At 48.0% G+C, this 18609-nt stretch overlaps 1 protein-coding gene and 1 pseudogene across 2 annotated transcripts in view; both read left to right on the top strand.

Moving 5' to 3' along the window:
• The window catches only part of NEURL3 (neuralized E3 ubiquitin protein ligase 3), a 29667-nt gene extending 22497 nt beyond the window's left edge, over window positions 1-7170 (top strand). For both annotated transcript variants that reach the window (XM_072767189.1, XM_072767190.1), the window contains 4 exons: window positions 543-1424; window positions 3850-4335; window positions 5334-5402; window positions 6256-7170. In XM_072767189.1, coding sequence (XP_072623290.1) covers window positions 1397-1424; window positions 3850-4335; window positions 5334-5402; window positions 6256-6482 — 810 coding nt within the window. In that variant the 5' untranslated portion in view covers window positions 543-1396 and the 3' untranslated portion in view covers window positions 6483-7170. The remainder of the gene's footprint in view (window positions 1-542; window positions 1425-3849; window positions 4336-5333; window positions 5403-6255) is intronic.
• A 4313-nt stretch (window positions 7171-11483) lies between these two features.
• LOC112916793 (glucose-6-phosphate 1-dehydrogenase pseudogene) lies at window positions 11484-12999 on the top strand (annotated as a pseudogene).
• Window positions 13000-18609: the final 5610 nt, after the last annotated feature.

The raw sequence follows: 18609 nt of genomic DNA, 5'->3' as shown, positions 1-18609 counted from the left end.
TGGGGGTGGGGGCCAGGGAACTCACAAGCCTCTGAGCTAACCCGAGGCCTTGCCACCTAAAGTGGGTTCCATAGAAACACCTTGTTAGAAATGGAACATCTCAGGGGATCCCTGGATAGCTCAGCGGTTTAGTGCCTGCCTTTAGCCCAGGGTGTGATCCTGGAGACCCAGGATCAAGTTATTGGGCTTCTTGCATGAAGCCTGCTTCTCTCTCTGTCTGTGCCTCTCATTAATAAATAAATAAAATCTTAAAAAAAAAAAAGGAATATCTTAGCCAGAGTCCTACACCTTCTGAGCCAATCAGCATTTTATTTATTATTTTAAAAATTTTACTTATTTATTCATGAGAAACAGAGAGAGGCAGAGGGAGAAGCAGGCTCCATGCAGGTAGCCCAACATGGGACTCTATCCCAGGTCTCCAGGATCAGGCCCTGGGCTGAAGGTGGCGCTAAACCACTGAGCCACCGGGACTGCCCTAGCCTCAGTTTTCCTATAAAAATGGAGAGGGCGAAAGATCTCTGACTTGTTTTGTTTTTAAATAGACACCACACCCAACATAAGGCTTGAACTCACAACCCTGAGATCACCTGAGGATCAAGAGTCAATTGCTCTACAGATGGAAACGGCCAGATGCCCCAGATCTTTCACTTCGCAGCCAGAGCCAACATACCAGGAGCCAGGCCTTTGGCATGACCTCCTGGTGGGACTATGTGTGTTTTGCAGCGGATTCTGGAGAGCGGAATTCCAGCTCCAGCAGGGTTGGGGGAGCAATCAAGACCTCTCCCATTCTGCCCGATTTTCTCCTTTTCCCTCTGCCTAAGACCCAGGGCTGGGGCAACTTCATAGGTCCTGGGATGCAGCTAATTCAATTCAGTCCACTTCAGCAACACTGATTAGGCACCGCCTGTGTGCCCGGGTCTGTAGCAGTAGAATCTCCACCCTGACTGTGCATTAGAATCATCCTGGGTGCCTTTAAAAATGACTGATGCTGGACCACCCCCGACCCCCAGGCCACTGCAATCAGAGTCTCTGGGAGCAGTCTGGGCATAAGTACTTACTAATGTGCCTCAGGCGATCATAACGCACAGTGGGGCTCAGAACAGCTGGTCAGAAGTGAGGGAGTCTATCCTAAATCCTACTCAGGCCATCTCCCGAGTCCCTGCTTCCTTTCCGTCGGTCGGCCAGCTGTGGCAGTTCTGCTGTGAGCCAGGCGCAGTCATCAGGAAATTCCCTGGGTATCATAACTCGTGACAGCCACATCTAATTAATCATCAACCTTGTAACATGATCCTGCCCATAACGAGGGGACCTGCTGAGTCTTTGGAAACCTGTCCACTGGTCTTCTCCAGACAATTCCTTCCAGACCCAGGGACCTGTGCCCGAGGACCCCAGGCTGATGGGAGCCCAGCTCTGCTCCGAGGCTGGTAAGTGGGAGCCCCAAGCTTGGTCCCTAGACCGGGGATGCAAGAATGAGAGGGGAGGCTGTGGAACCTTGGGAGAATCACTTTTCCCCTAGGGCTTCAGTTCCTTCATCTGCAGGCCAGGGCCAATGCAACTCACCCTGCCCACAAGCTTACGGGACTGCTAGAAGCACAAACCAAAAGGTTGCCAGGCACAATAGTTCTCTGAGAGCCTCACCTGAAAGCACAGTGTTCCCTTAGCATCCAGGACAGGGGATGGAGAGCCTGGTCTTTTACCACCAGACACCAGGATTGCATCTCAGAGCCCCGCTCCCTCCCAGGCAGAGAGCCTGGAGTCTCAGCCCTTGGCTCCCCAGGGGCACAGAAGCCTCACACAGAAGTAGCAGGTAGCACCCAGAGCTCCGTGGGAAAGAAGGTGGTAAGGAGGGTGGGGACCAAGCCACTGTAGCTGCTACTGTGGCAACTGTGTTTTGGATTCCAGGTCATGGCAGTGCCACAAAGGAGGCAGCGTAGGAGTGCAGGGGCAGGAGCTGGGCTCCGGCTCCTCTGCTCCTCACTGTGGAGATGTGCAGAACCACCCCAAACTCAGTTCCTTCTGAGTGCTTCCCTTCAGGCTGTGGGAGGAGTGAAAGAAGCTGTAAGGGGTAATGCGTGCCTGGCACCCAAGGGCTTTGATGGCTGGAGGGGTGGCCAGGAGGATAATAAAGATCCAGGGACGTCCTTGCAGAGCAGAGGGCTGACCCTCAGTCACTTAGATTCCAAGAGACTTACTGCAAAGATTCTCTTTGAATCAGCCTCGGGGTGTGGGGTGGGGAGGGGAGACATCCAAAAGTTGTGACACCTGTCTCAGGGGGTAGTTAACTCCTCACATTTAGGATCTCTAGGCAGGTCCTTGGCAGGCCAAACATATTGATCCCATTGGTGGATAAGGAGACCTGTACCAAGAGAGGCAGTAGGCAACAGCAATTAGCATCTGGGTATCAGTCCTGGCTGCCCTCCATAGAGCCTTCTGGATTCCTCAGCGACTCTGCAGTGGGCCCAAAGACAATCCATACGATGTCAGGGCCCTTGACTCTGGCTCCTGGTCACTGTCTATGCCTATCCAGGGACTCTCCCTTGTTTGTGCAAAGCCTCCAGGAAAAGGCATCTGGGCAGACCATCAGGAAGGAAGGGAGAGATGAAGATATTCCAGAAGGGGATGAACGTTGTGCAGGGGGCTTGGGTGAGGGAGGAGTGAACTTGGATAGCAAGGCCCTATGAGCGTGTTCAGAGGTCCCCAAGGCCACAGTGAGTGCTTGTCCCTAATGCCTCATGTGAGAGAACCATGGTAGGCTTGCCTTTGGCCTGAATCCATCAGAGACAGATTCCCTATCACCTCAAGGGTATCCCTTGTACCTGACCAGATTTAGCCTCTCCTCCTTCTGACCTTCTGGAATCTTGCAGGCTTGTGAGTAGTCAGAGAAGTGTGGCTGGGAAAACTGGTAAGATCCAGGAGGGCAGGGGCCTGCTTTTTGGGTTGGGGTCTAGTTCAAGTTCCAATGGAATTCCCTTCCATTTCCAGCTTCCATCTTCCAACCCAGAAAGAGCAGGACAGGAGGGGAGGGGGGGAGGAGAGAGAGGAGAGGCGTAGCACTGGCTCAGTGCAGGAAGCTCACCAGCTTCCTCCAGGCTCAGGCCTGAGGCTTGAGAGGAAGGGCTGCCCAGGAGGGAACTTCCCCTCCCAGCTGCCAAGTGGAGTGGGGTTGGGAAGTCCCCTGATTGTAAAACCCAGCCCTGGGGCTTGGCTGGCCCAGTCCAGGATTCTGGGCGGCAGACCTGGGACTCCCTCTCCAGCCTATGCCTCCTCCCGCTACCTCCCCTTGTGCAGGAGCCATTGGATTCCTTTCTCTCCTAGGAAAAGGGAGTCACCCTCTCTGTGGACCATGGCCTTCACAATATGGTGCAGGTTCTCTGTGGGACAACCATAAAGTCAGACAGAGAGGAAAACAGCACCAATACCAGGACCCATCTCCACAAGCTAAGCACAATTAGCAAGCCCGTCTCCTCTCAGATTGTTTCTAGATACAGATAGAATATATATGTGCATATTAAACATAATATATGTGTATATTAAACATATATGTGTCGAACAAAACCTGGATCATATTATAGCTACTGTTCTAAAACCTGCTCTACTTAATGCCAATAACCATTACCAGGTATCGAGAGCCAGCACGGGCAGGGGTTCCTTTCATTTTTACAGCATCTGAATTTCGCGATGGAACTCGCACCCCAGGCACGCAAAGCAGGTTCCTCCTCAGGCTTCATCAGCTCTCCCGAGGTCCCCTGAATGGGGGCGGGGCGGGGCGGGGCGGGGCGGGGGGCAGAGGACTCGGCCGAGCGGGTGGTCCGGCCCGGGCCGCGCTGACTCTGCCCCGCCTCCCCGCAGACCCCAAGGCGCCGCGGGAGACCCTCCGCTTCCACCTGGAGGCCAAGGGCGCGCAGGTGCGGCTGGACGCCCGCGGGAGCACCGCGCGCAGGCGCGCCACGTTCCACGACGGCATCGTGTTCAGCCAGCGGCCGGTGCGGCCGGGCGAGCGGGTGGCGCTGCGCGTGCTGCGGCACGAGAGCGGCTGGTGCGGCGGGCTCCGCGTGGGCTTCACGCGCCTGGACCCCGCGCGGGTGTCCGCGCCCAGCCTGCCGCCCTTCGTGTGCCCGGACCTGGAGCAGCAGAGCCCGACGTGGGCGGCCGTGCTGCCCGAGGGCTGCGCGCTGGCCGGGGACGTAGTCCGCTTCTGGGTGACCCGGCGCGGCCGGCTCTTCGCCACGGTCAACGCGGGCCCCAGGCTCCTGCTGCGCAAGGGTGTGCTCACGGGCGCCCCGCTCTGGGCCGTGATGGACGTGTACGGGACCACCAAGGCCATCGAGCTGCTGGGTGAGGCGGCGGGACCCAGGCGCCGCCCCGGGGTGGGAGGTGGAGGCTCGGGTGGCACCCCCCCCCACACACACACAGCCGGGGGTGGGGGTGGGGTGGGGTGGGGAGATCGCTCAGGTTTTCATGTATGGTTGTTGCGTCAGCTCCTGCCCAGCGTCAGGTATGAAGATGGGCGCTGGGGATGCCAGATGGACAAGACCCAGTCAAAGGGAGAGCAGCCTTGTCCCTAGAGAACGCTAAGATATGACTAGCATTCCAAACATCCGTTAAAGGGGGGTTTCACAAAGGGAGAGATTGGGGACCAGGTTTTGCCCCTAAGTAGTTCACAAGAGTCAAGGGTGGCAAGCAAAGGGAACATAAGTGTGAGGGTTAGAGGTGCACAGGAAGACTGGTTGTGCAGTGGGGGTAAAGTGAGCCATTCCGTCAATGGGTAGGGAAACAGGAACCCTCCGTCTAGCCACCTGAAAGGAGAGTGGATTTCAGGGAGAGTGGATACAGGAAACACCCATAAAAGGAAATATTGGGGTTCCTGTGCTCCTCCACGACCTATACAAGCAGTCCATTCTCTCCTCCGTTTTTAAAATCACTTGTCACAGCTGCTGAGGTCTCACCGCCCCCCTCCCCCCACACACCTGTTTTGGTTGGTCTGGCGTGGGCCCAAGCACCTGTTTTCCCCACCACCTGGGGGATTTTAGTGCACATCTGGGTTTAGGAAGGCAGGTAAGGCTGAGGTTCTCCAGTCAGGCAGTGATAATAGGGCAAAGAGGAGGTGTCTAAAAGAAGGGTGGGGTGGTTTAGAAAAAAGGATCTACAGCCTCACAAAGTCTCTGCTGGGTTAAACTGGGGAGGGGATGGTTGGGGCGGTAAGATCAGTGGGGAGCTCCAGCACTGTAACCCAGGAAAGAAAGCCCATGCAGTTACCTCAAGAGCTGGGAAGGGACTGTGGGAGCACCCTGGCTTTGCTTTCCCTGGGCCCTAAGTCTCCCTCTCTGCCTCAGATCCCACAGCCAGTGCCTTCCCCTCAACCATGCCACGGGCCGTTGGTGATGAGACTCTGCAGCCTGAAGGTGAGTGGCTTCCCCCAGCACCAGGGACTCCCCAGGACTCCAGCACCAGAGGCACCAGGGGAGGCCCCAGCTCTGGAAGGTCACTAAAGTCTTTCCAAGTCTCACAATGTCTCCCGCAGGCTTTACGTCAAAAGATTGGGTGCTGCCTATGGGAAACCTAAAAGCAACTTAACAGCTCTGCCTTCTAGAACATTCACTAACTTTACAAATTACAAGAGCACATTCATGAACAAATAATGTGATTTTGTCCCTGCTTTAAAAAGCAGTCCATGTTCATAATAAAAAATTTGCCAAACAGAAATAAAATAAATATTAAAGAATATATATGGAAGTTAAAAAAAAAAAAAAGAAAAATCACCCGTGACCTCTTAGGTGGATTTTCTCCTACTATTTTGTAGTCATATTTCTATGGGAAATTGTGCTCTGTTTTCCTTTTTTCAAAGTTGAACTTTTGTACGTACATTATGGCTTTCTTCCCAGTTGTTTTCTTTTTTGTTTGTTTGTTTGTTTTAGATTTCATTTATTTGAGAGAGGTTTGGGGAAAAGGAACAGGAGGAGAGGGAGCAGGAGGGGCAGAGGGAAAAGCAGACTCCCCGCTGAGCAGGGAGCTCAGTGCTTCAATCTCAGGACCCTGGGATCACAACCTGATCCAAAGGCAGACACTTAACCGACTGACCACCCAAGCGGCCCCCCCCCCCCCCCAGGTTTTTTTCATTTGATTATGTTGAGAGCATTTTCTCATGAGGTAATCTTCAGAATAGGACTGTGTGGTTCTCTGCCCTAAGTTATAGCGTGGGTAGGCTGCTTGCTGTTTGCCCCCATGTGCCCCAACTGGTGTTGTCCCCTTTTCCAGCCACAGCAGGGGAGGGGTGCATCATCTGCTTCCACCATGCTGCCAACACCTGCCTGATTCCCTGTGGCCACACACACTTCTGCAGCTACTGCGCCTGGAGGGTCTTCAGGGACTCTGCAAAGTGCCCTGTATGTCGCTGGGAGATCAAGACCATGGTGCCTGTTCGGGGCCCTCCTACTCCGAGGACTGGAGAGGGCCTCCTGATGCGGATGGCAGATTGGGTCTAGCTCCGAGCCTGGCCTCTGCAGAGGGAGGAGGTGCAGGTCCACTCGCCTTCTGGAGAATAGTCAGAAGAGCTGGTCAACAACAAGGATAGCAGAGAGAGGAGGCAATGACTCTTTCCCCCTCCCCGACAGATTGGGGCCAGTGGAGAAACGAGGACCCCCTTTTTCTGCCCACACTAGAACTATCTCCCTGGTGGCATTCCTGGCTATAGAAAGTGGTTCATTTGTGCCCAGGGCTTGCCAAGGCTTTTGGCTGGCCACTTGGTACAGCACCATAGGACAGACCTAGCAATGCTTGCTAGGTACATATAGGTCGTGTCAATGAGAAAGGCCTTTATTCAGAGATGGAGCAGCCTGATCCCTGGTTTTATCGGGGAGGAAGTTAAGATACTGGCATGTAGCTGGTGGAAGCCCAGCCCACCCTGGGGTATTGAGGAGCCTGGACCAGACACAGGGAGGCATCTGGGTGGAATGTTTATACTCCTGTGTGAAAGCTGGGTCCCCTCTGACAAGTCCTCCGTAAAGTGGATCAGTGGTTACCCACCCTGCCTGCCTTGCAGGGTGATTGTGAGATCCCAGTGAGATCACATATCTGCAGATGTTTCTGCACACGAGCCTGTACTGTTGTTGCTGTGCTTATTTCCTTGCCAATTTCTGAGGTGTCAAAATAAAATGTATCTTTTGTAAAGTATTCTGTAATGAGTATATCCCCTTTGCCGCAGTCATGGGGGATGGATGGACCTGTGGGCTGCCGGGATGCTGGGGCATTTGGGAACATACCTCTGTCCTCTATAGACACACCCTAGGCTTGCAGTGGACTGACTGGGTGGGGCTCCGACTCTTAGGCCTGTGGACTTTGTTCTGAGCATATGAGGGGGATAGTTCTATGCTTCCAGCCCTGACATCACAGCCAGGCTTTGCCCTGGCCACCGTTGGTTTGAGGGGACTGCCAGGAAGCTCTGGCTCCTGAATGAGAGAGGAGTTGACCCGGGAGCCCACCTCAGCAGGTGCTCATGTTAGGACAAGCCATACTTATTATTTTTCTATTGTTCCTTGCTCCATGACTGGTGGGGAGGTATCCCCTGGGAAAGAGGGCTAAAAGGGCAATTCCAACCTTTTGTGCTCAAAATTGTCATGATGGGCACCCTCATAAATTGCCTCCCTACCCACACCATTGCTAACCAGTGGGTTAGGGCATTGGGTTTGGTGACCCTGGAATAGCTTACACTCTGGAATAGGATCCCCTCTCCATCACTCATGAACGTTGGTTGTGTTACTTGACTCCTGTGAGCCTCAGTTTCTTCATATGTAAAGTGGAAATAAGATCATTTTTTTTGTTGGCGAGTGTGAGTATCATAAGTATGAAAATTGTAGCTTTGATGAAGTACTCAAAACATGGCATCTGCCTTCTCCTGAAAAAGGCATCTCCTAGGGGAAGCAGCCAAGAGATCAATGGGCTAGGTGTCAGGGATCAGGGTGTGAGTCCTGACAGCCCACTGACTTTTACCATGGGCCCCCATGTCACCCCAGTATCTTGGAATGATTCCTATAGATCCTTTTTTTTCCTTCCTTTAAAGTGTCTTTTTGTTTTTAAATCCAGAGACTTGTAGGACAAGGGCAGTACTTTAATCCTATTTCCAGTGAATACCTTCTTATTAGTTAACACCTGAGCAAGCCTGATCTTAGACATGATCTCTAACCAGAGTGGAGGGACTTCTGGAATGGTGGAGTAAGGAGTTCTATAAATCCATTCTTCCATAAAAGCGACACAAATATTAGCAGGATTATAAAAAATCAACTTTTCCAGAACTCTAGATATTAGCCAAAAGCTAACAACAATCTGAAGAGGGGTTTTATCCAAGAGAAACTGATCAACTTTGGTAAGAACAGTGGGATTTGTGGTGTTTTGACTTGGCCTACTGCCATCCCTTTAGCCTCAACTCCATAGGAGCCTTGAAAAACAGCAGCCTTGAAGCTGCTGGAGCGGACAGGTTGGGTTAGGGGAACCTCAAAGGTTATGCCCCCCAAGTATTATCACTGTTTGGACTGTATGGTAATTCACTGGAAAAGCTTGATTTACGGGGTGTTTTTATTGAATCCAAGTTGGAGCTCTCTACTTGGGAAAACCCCTATTCCCAGGGCATTTGTCAAATATAATCAGGCTCAGTTGCTTAGCCTCACAGCTGCCAAAGACTGCAATACCAGTTGGGGCAAACATGAGCCCAGCCAAAGACCTAAAAGGGAGATCTGAGAAATTGGATGTACAGAGGGGAATTTGAAAAGCTCTGGTATAATTTCCCAGGGTCTAAAAGATGACGTACATGGTCTAGAAAGACCGGAAGGCCCCGATCTCTCACTTTTGGCTGACCTTGAGGTCCTATACAAGCAGGAAGTAAAGACTAAGACAATGCTGTAAATTGTTTGAACATTGAAGGGATACATCAACACACAGAGCTTCTTGGTCAAAAGTGGAAGATTTTCTAGCTCAAGGTGTTTAAGGAAATCTCTGTCCAATCGCTAGCTGACCATTATGCTAACCCAGCAGAGACATCGGTGGCTGCACACTGAGGAATTATAGACCTCACAGAACTGGTTCAGGAAAGTCATTGAACAAACAAATATACAAACAACAGTAGCAACAAACCCTGAAAGGGGTTGGGGTGCTGGTGCTGGTGGTGGCATCTGATATTCAAAGTTGCCATATTATGTTCTCTAGAGGATCTGGTTTTCAAAGGTGGGGGGGAATATATATATATATATATATACATATATATATATCCTGAAAAGAAATAAGAAAGCATGGCTCATATACACAGTATGGCCCATTTCAGTGACTAGATGCTGTCCTGAAGGCTAGATTTTGAACTTATTAGACATAGATTTTCTTTTTCTTTTTTCAATTTTAACTTTAATGAGTTTATTTTTCTTTATTTTGGGAGGGGGGGTTAAGTTTTTAAAATTGTTTTTGAGAGAGAGAGAACACGCACATGCTTGCTCATGAGCCAGGGGAGGGGCAGAGGCAGAGGGAGAGGGAGAAGCAGACTCTCCACTAAACAAGGAGCCTGACTTGGGGCTCGATCCCAGGATCCTGAGATCATGACCTGAGCCAGAGGCAAATGCTTAACCAACTGAGCCACTGAGGCATCCCAGTTTTTAATTTTAATTCCAGTATAGTTAACATACAGTATGTTATTTAGTTTCAGGTGTACAATATAGTGATTCAACAGTTCTATACATTATTCAGTGCTCATCACGATAAGTATACTCTTCCTCCAGTTCACCTATTTCACTCATCCCCCTGCCCCCCCGTAATGAATTTGTTCCCTAGAGTTTAGAATCTTTTTCGTGCTGTATCTTTCTCTTTTTTCCTTTATTTTCTTTATTAAATTCCACATATGGATGAAATCTTACAGTTTTTCCTTTCTCTGACTTATTTCGCTTACCATTTTACTCTCCAGCTCTACCCGTGTTCTTGCAAATGGCAAGATTTCATTCTTTTTATGGCTGAATACTATTCTATTGTGTGTGTGTGTGTGTGTGTGTGTGTGTATATAACATCTTTATTCATCTATTGCTGGAACTTGGGCTGCTTCCATAATTTGGCTATTGTAAATAATGCCACAATAAACATAGGGGTGCATATATCATTTTGAAATAAGTGTTTTTGTATTCCTTGGGTAAATATCTAGTGGTGTGATTACTGAATCATAGCATAGTTCTATTTTTTTATTTTTTGAGGAAACTTCATACTATTTTTCCACAGTAGCCACACCAGGTATGCAGTGCATTCCCCTCAACAGAGCATGAGGCTTTTTTTTTCTCCATATTTTCACCAACACTTGTTTTTTTTGTGTTTTTGATTGTAGCCATTCTGACAGGTGTAAGGTGATATCTTATTAGTTTTGATTTGCATTCCCCTGATGATGAGTGATATTGAATAACTTTTCATGTGTCTGATGGCCATCTATATTAGAGGCTTTATTTTTTTAATTGATTTATTTATTTGAGAGAGAGAGAGCATGCACATGGTGGAGGGGGGGAGCAGAAGGAGAAAAAAACTCCAGCAGACTCTTCACTGAGCATGGAGCCTGAGGCAGGTCTCAATCCCATGACCCTGAGATCACTACCAGATCTGAAACCAAGAGTTGGACACTCAACTGACCGTGCCACCCAGGTGCCCCTAGACAGAGACTTTAAGTCAGCTATTTTAAATATGTTCAAAGTGGTAAAGGCAGGACGTCTGGGTGGCTCAGCAGTTGAGCATCTGCCTTCAGCTCAGGGCATGATCCCAGAGTCCCGGGATCGAGTCCCACATCAGGCTCCCTGCATGGAGCCTGCTTCTCCTTCTGCCTATGTGTCTGCCTCTCTCTCTGTGTGTGTCTCTCATGAATAAATAGAATCTTTAAAAACAAAACAAAACCTACGTGGCAAAGGAAACCATGACTAAAATCTATAGGACAGTATGTTATCAGTGCCTCACCAAATAGAGAATATCAATAGAGAGATAGAAATTATGAAAAGAACCAGAGAGAAATTCTGGAGTTGAAAAGCACAATACCTAAAAAAAAATTCACTGGAGGGGCTCAACAGCAGATTTGAGCCACAAGAGGAAAGATCAATGAACCTCAAGATAAGTTAACACAGATTATCTAGCCTGAGGAAAAGGAGAAAGATGGCAAAAATGAACAAAGCCTTAGAAAACTGTGACGCACCACCAAGTGCTCCATTATACACATAATAGAATACCAAAAGGAGAATAGAGAAAAGGGGAGGAAAAAATATTTTAGAAGACCAAAAAGTTTCTAAACATGAGGCCTCCCCTCACATCCCCAGTGGGGAGGGGATGCTGAGGCTTTGCCCACACACATTGCATGAGGCATCAGCTCAGAACCATAGCCACCCCAACCATTTAAGGGTGGGGTGGGGTGGGGCACAGCCTAGGGAACCTACCAGGAACTCCCCTGTTGTGAGCAAGATGTTTACTGGTGGTGAGGCACAGAGAGCATTATGGCAGAGCGGATGGCCCTAAGCTGGGCCCAAGTATGTGAGATCCTGAGGAAAGAGCCGTACAGGGCAATGCCTTCCATCAATCCAATACACATATCTTTGTCATTATGGGGCAAGTTAACCAAGATCTACCCCACCATCTGGTGGCTGTTCTAGGATGGCCTTCTGCCCAAAGACACCTTCGTCATGGGCTCCACCCGCTCCCACCTCAGTGGCAGACGTATGAAAACAGAGTGAACCTTTCTTCAAAGCCACCCCAGAGGAGAAGCCCAAGGAGTTCTTTGCCTGCAATTCCTATGTGGCTCACCAGTATGACAACACTGCCACCTACGAGTGCCTCAACAGCTACATGAATGCCCTCCCCTAGAGGCCGCAGGCCAACCACCTCTCCTACCTGGCCTTGCCCCACTCACTGTCTATGAGGCAGTCACCAAGAACCTCCATGACACCTGCATGGGCCAGAGCAAACAGGCTGGAACCATGTCTGTGTGGAAAAGCCCTTCAGGAGATATCCTCAAAGCTCCAACGGCTCTCCAACCACATCTTCTCCGTGTTCTCAGAGAACCAGATCTACCGCATTGACCATTACCTGGGCCAGGGGATGGTCCAGAACCTCTCATGGTGCTGAGGTTTGCCAACAGGATCATCAGCCCTATCTGGAACCAGGACAACTTTGCCTGTGTCATCCTCACCTTAAAGGAGCCCTTTGGCATTAAGCGGTGCCGCAGGTACTTTGATGAATTTGGGATCATCTGGGATGTAATACAGAACCACCTCCTGCAGATAGTGTGTCTGGTGACCATGAAGAAGCTGGCCTCCCCTGATCTCAATGATGTCCATGAGGAGAAGTTCAAGGTGTCAAAGCATATCTCAGAAGTGCAGGCAAATAAAGTAGTCCTGGACTAGAATGTGGGGAACCCCAAGGGAGAGGGTGAGTCCACCAAAGGGTACCTTGATGACCCCACAGTGCTCTGCGGGCCCACCACAGCCACCTTTGGGGCCACTGTCCTCTATGTGAAGAACAAGAGGTGGGACAAGTTGCCCTTTATCCTGCACTGCTGTAAAGGCCTGAATAAGCACAAGGTTGAGGTGCATCTGCAGTTCTGGGATGTGGCCAGCAACATCTTCCAGCAGCAGTGCAAGCATAACAAAGCCGTGTACATCCAGATGATGACCAAGAATCCCAGCATGTTCTTCAAGCCTCTGGAGTCAGAGCTGGACCTGACCTATAGCAAAATACGAGAACGTGAAGTTCCCCAGTGCCCATGAGCACCTTATCCTGAACGTCTCCCATGGGAACCAGATGCACTTCCAACACAGTGACAAGCTCTGAGAAGCGTGATGGATCTTCACACCACTGCCACACAAGACTGGGCACAAGAAGCCTCAGCCCATCCCATCTCATGTGTTTGTTTATAGCCGTCAAGACCCCACAGAGGCAGACAAGCTGATGAAGACAGTGGGCTTCTAGTACAAAGGTACCTGCAAATGGGTGAACCGCCGCAAGCTCTGAACCCCAGGTTCCCACCCCATCCACCGTAGCCCAATACATCTCTGTCCTTCCAACTTGCTTGCTGCCCCAACCCCATATCAGGAGGGCTTCAGGGCCATAGACCTCGGCCTCACATTTCTAGCCCCTGGCCACCCCACCCACTCAGTGCTGCTGCCACTCTGGGCCTAGCTATATTTCTCAACCACCAAGCACTCAACACTTGCTCTGTGACCATCCCCTGCTGCCGCTGGCCCTGCCTGAGCCAGCTTCTGTCCACAGAACTGAGCTTCAACAGAAGGAAGTAGAGTGGTTCTTCCACCTGTCCTGGGCTCCTCTGCCTAGGACAGGAGTAAGGGATGACAGGGAAGGACACTGAGTGGGCCTCAGTGGGCCAGTGGCCACCTCACACTCCTGATGGCTCTGGGCAAACTCCTCCAAGCTGGGAGGGAAGGGATCAAGTACTTTCACACCAGACTCAATGCCACTTGACAATCCTGGTCACTTAATGGAAAGGACCTCTGCACTGCTCAGCAGTCCCCCCATGTCTTGGGCCCCCTGAATGTCTTCTGCCCTATCAGCTCCCCCTACTCCCCCAACTCTACACATCATGGCCATCCACCTCAGTGCACCTACACATGGTCCCCTCCCCACTGGAAAAGTGGAAACAGCAAGTAGCACACCCCACCTTAGCCTCCTGCTATTAAATCCACAAACAGAACAAAAGTTTCTAAATGTGATGAAAAATATTAATCTATACATCCAAGAAGAACAACAAACTCCAAGTAGGATAAACTCAAAGGAATTCACACTGACACATATCAGAGTTACATTGCCAAAAACAAAACACAAAGAGAGAATCTCAATGGCAATAAGAAGAAAACTCATCACCTCCATGGTATTGTCAATAACAGCTGACTTCTCATCAGAAATCATGGAAGGCACTGAATCACCATATTGTACACCTGTAACTAATATTCCACTGTGAATTTAAATAAAAAACTTATAAAAAAAAGAAAAAAAGGAATCATGAAGGCTAAAGATCAGAGTGTAATTGGATGGTATATTGGCAGTGCTGGGAGGAGAAAAGAATTTCAATCAAAAGTAATATAGCAAGCAAAATTATCCTTCAAAAGTGAGGAAGGAGGACATTCTCAGTAAACAAAAACAGAGCATTCATTGCTAGCAGACCCGATCAAAAAGAAATACTAAAGGAATTGCTTTCATATTAAAATGAAAGGATTAATGGAGTCTGGGTGGCTCAATAGGTTGGGTGGCTGACTCTTGGTTTCAGCTTGGGTTGTGATCTTGAGGTCCTGAGATTGAACCCTTCCTGGCGTTCCATGCTGGGGGGGGGGGTCTGCTTGAGGATTTTCTCTCCTCTCCCTCTTCCCCCAACCCCATTCTCTCTCTAAAATAAATAAAGGGGGGAAGGGCAAAGGGAGAGGAAAGAGAATTCTCAAGTAGACTCTGCACTGAGCTTGGAGCCTGGCATGGGGCTCGATCTCAGGATCGTGACCTGTGCTGAAACCGAGAGATGGGTGCTCAACCGACTGAGCCACCAGGAGCTCCAATAAATGAATAAACCTTTAAAAAAATTATAAGACGAAAGGATTGATCTCAAACCTTTTATCCTATAGATAGGAAAACTGTGGTCCAGGGAGGAGGAATGGTCTTATAAATGACAGGGTGAGAATTAGAATCCTCATTTTAATCACACTGACTCAATCATTCCTTCATTCACTTGTCAGATTCATTTGCCCAAAAAAATATTAAGTACCAGACACTAGAAGCTATCTTATTATGAGCACAGCCTTATCTGCATCCTTGGGAGTCACACTGGGGAATAAGTATAGTACCGTGGGGTAAGTTTTCAAATTGTCTATACAAAAAGCTTGTCAACTTCTGGTTCAAGATAGCAGACTAAGCATATGTAGCTGTTTCTTTTTACTCCAGGCATCTATAAATTGCTCACAAAAGATCTAAATAAATCCATATCTTCATTCAAAAACAATAGAGGGAACTATTTAGTGAACTAAAAGCCATTATAGGGATCCCTGGGTGGCGCAGCGGTTTGGCGCCTGCCTTTGGCCCAGGGCGCGATCCTGGAGACCCGGGATCGAATCCCACATTGGGCTCCCGGTGCATGGAGCCTGCTTCTCCCTCCGCCTGTGTCTCTGCCTCTCTCTCTCTCTATGACTATCATAAATAAATAAACAAAAAAATTTAAAAAAAAGCCATCATAAAAGATGACAAACACATGGGAACAGATTGAAGTTGGAAACCTTGGGCCAAAATTCCACAGAGGAGAGGTCTGCTGTAAGATATGGGAATAGTTCTAGGAATGCTTCAAACCCAGAACTGGAGGACTGAAAGAAGATGGCCCTTGCCTGACTGACCATGAATCGGTGGGCACAGAACAGGTGGTCAGGAATGTTCATCTCAGACCAGGCAATGAGCCAAGGAGGTGTCTGCCCATGACATTCCTGGTCATTCCTGGGTTGTATGTCTGGGTCAGAGAGGCAAGGCAAAGCCCCAAACACTGACAGTTCTTCCGGGCAGCAGAAGCCTCTATGTTCAGAAGGCTAACTATTGACTCATCTTGTCCAGAAGCACATGGCATCCATTTTTCATGATCACTTTAGACAGGTGCAGTGCAATTCACAGATGCATATCCTATTCCCTCTTGCAAGCAAACCACTTAATCTAACAAGGAATCTTAGTTCTAACGGGAGGTCACACCCAAGAAAAGCCAAGTATTTGAAGAAAGCTAATATCATGAGGGGAAAGGCACTCAACCTTACAAAAGGAGGAGTTCATACCTGGAAAAGATAGGTTTCATAGGGCAGAATAGACCTGGGATTTAGAATAAATGTAAATGTAGAAAGACATTTCATCAAAAAAAAAAAAAAATCTAGATACCGCGGGGAACCTGGGTCGCACAGTTGGTTAATTGTCTGACTCTTGGTTTCAGCCCAGGTCATGGTCTCAGGGTCATTGGGTCGAGCCCCAAGTGGGTTTCTGTGCTCAGCACAAAGTCTGCTTGAGATTCTTTCTCCCTCTCCCTCTGCCCCTCTCGCTCTCTCTCTCAGATAAATAAATCTTTAAAAAATCTAGGTACAGAGATGCCTAAGTGGTTGAGTCAGGCGTCTGATTCTTGATCTCAGCTCAGGTCTTGATCTCAGGATTGTGGGTTCAAGCCCTACATTGGACTCCATGCTGAGTGTGGAGCCTACTTAAAAACAACAACAGGTATCCCTGGGTGGCGCAGCGGTTTGGCGCCTGCCTTTGGCCCAGGGCGCGATCCTGGAGACCCGGGATCGAATCCCACGTCGGGGTCCCGGTGCATGGAGCCTGCTTCTCTCTCTGCCTGTGTCTCTGCCTCTCTCTCTCTCTGTGTGTGACTATCATAAATAAATTAAAAAAAAAAAAACAATAACAACACTCTAGGTACCCTGGAAACAAAAAAAATTAATAAAAACTCATTAGATGAACTGAATAACAGAAAAATTAAACTGAAAAATGAATTGATGACCTGGAATCAAACAGAATCCACTGCAAAGCTATAGAGATGAAACATGAAAAAAGAGAATAGATGCAGAAGTTCAAATATCCAAAATTCCGGAAGGAGAAAATGGGGAAAATGGAGAGAAATATGGAAAAGGGAGAATGTTCAAAGATAGAAAAACTTGTATTGAAGAAAGACTCTTCAGATTGAAAAAGCCCACCAGTTGCCAAGCAGAATATGAAAAAAAGATCTTCACCTTGACATATACTGATGAAATTTCAGAGTGTTGGGGATAAAGAAAAGCCCCAAGGAAGGGGAAAAAAAGGTCACATATAAAAGAACATGAATCAAATGAACAGTAGTTTTTCTCAGCAATACTGGATGCTGAAAGACAATGGAATAATATCTTCAAATTCCAGAGGGTTTTAAAAAATTTTATTGATGTATGATTTGCACACAGAAAATGCATAGATCTTAAGTCTCTATTTTGATGAGGGAATAATTTTGAAATCTAAAAATTTACAGGCTATTCTGCCATTCAAACATGAGGGCAAAATGAGATTTTTTTTTCCCATAAAAAAAGATCCACTTTTTCATTTACAGATACTTTATGAAAAAAATTAAGAGGGACTGAAAAAAAATTAAGAGGGACTGTTTCAGAAAGAAGAAAAACAAGAAAAATTAATGCGATAGTGATTAGTGAAAGCAAATAAAGCTAATTCTAAATGAATATTAATTGTATGAAAAAATCAATACTAATCTGAAATGAAAACCACAGATGATATTGTTATGGGTGGGGTGGAGAGTAGCACAACAAAAGCATGATAAGGTTCAGTTCTGACTAGGAATAGGTAATTATTAACAATACAAATGAGTAAAAGATACGTTTAGTTGATATGTTGAAGAACATACAAATAAAACTCAGAATACTACTAACAATATATAAACTCCAAATCATTAAAAGAAACATAGTAGAACTTCAATTCCAGCAATCCAACAAAAGGCAGAAAAGTAAATAAAAGAATAAAAAGACGGTAAGAATAAATCCTAAAAGACGCAGTACTCATAATACATGTGCTAATTTTTTTTTTAAGATTTTATTTATTCATGATACACAGAGAGAGAGAGAGAGAGGCAGAGACACAGGCAGAGGGAGAAGCAGGCTCCATACAGGGAGCCCGACGTGGGACTCGATCCCGGGTCTCCAGGATCACGCCCTGGGGGGAAGGCGGCGCTAAACCGCTGAGCCACCCAGGGATCCCTACATGTGCTAATTTAAATTCACTTATTGATTGGCAGGAATTTTCAGTTTGGGCCAATAAAAAAATAAATAAAAATATCTCCAGGAAATACAATCCAATTACATCCTGTCTCTAAGAGATGCACTTAAAACAAAATCCGAAAATACTGCAAATATAAAGGAAAAGAAAATGATATCAAGCAAACACAGACAGCAAGAAAACAGGTTGTGGCAGTCCATGATGAGGCTTGCCCTGAAGATCCTTCAAGATAATGTAAATAGAAGATGCCTAGGCCTTGTAGGACTTCAAAAGAACTCAGGAATGAGCTAAGGAGCCATGCTCTTCTGGTCATTTTTGGTCCTGGAGTGAGACCACAATTCTCTAGCTCTCAAGCGCTTGCATCTTACTCCATGAAAGCCATCAGACTTTGAGCATACCCCTATGAAAAATAAGAGGACAACAGGGAGCACCCAGTCCCCAGCCAGCTCAGTCAGTAGAGCATGTGACTCTTTTTCTTTTTTTTAATCTATATATTTTTTTAATGATAGTCACACAGAAAGAGAGAGAGAGAGGGGCAGAGACATAGGCAGAGGGAGAAGCAGGCTCCATGCACCGGGAGCCTGACGTGGTATTCGATCCCGGGTCTCCAGGATCACACCCTGGGCCAAAGGCAGGCGCCAAACCGCTGCGCCACCCAGGGATCCCGAGCATGTGACTCTTGATCTTGGAGTTGTGAGTTTTGAGCCCCATGTGGGGTGTAGAAATTACTTTAAAAATAAATAAGGGGTGCCTGAGTGGCTTACTTGGTGAAGCCTCTGCCTTTGACTTAGGTCACAAGCTCAGGATCCTGGGATGGAGCTCCACATCAGGCTCCCTGTGGGAAGC

This window comes from Vulpes vulpes, chromosome 8, assembly GCF_048418805.1.
Source record: "Vulpes vulpes isolate BD-2025 chromosome 8, VulVul3, whole genome shotgun sequence".
In the NCBI taxonomy this organism is placed as follows: Eukaryota; Metazoa; Chordata; class Mammalia; order Carnivora; family Canidae; genus Vulpes; species Vulpes vulpes.
The sequence above is the reverse complement of the archived record's forward strand: the minus strand, read 5'-3'. Positions and strand labels throughout refer to the sequence as shown.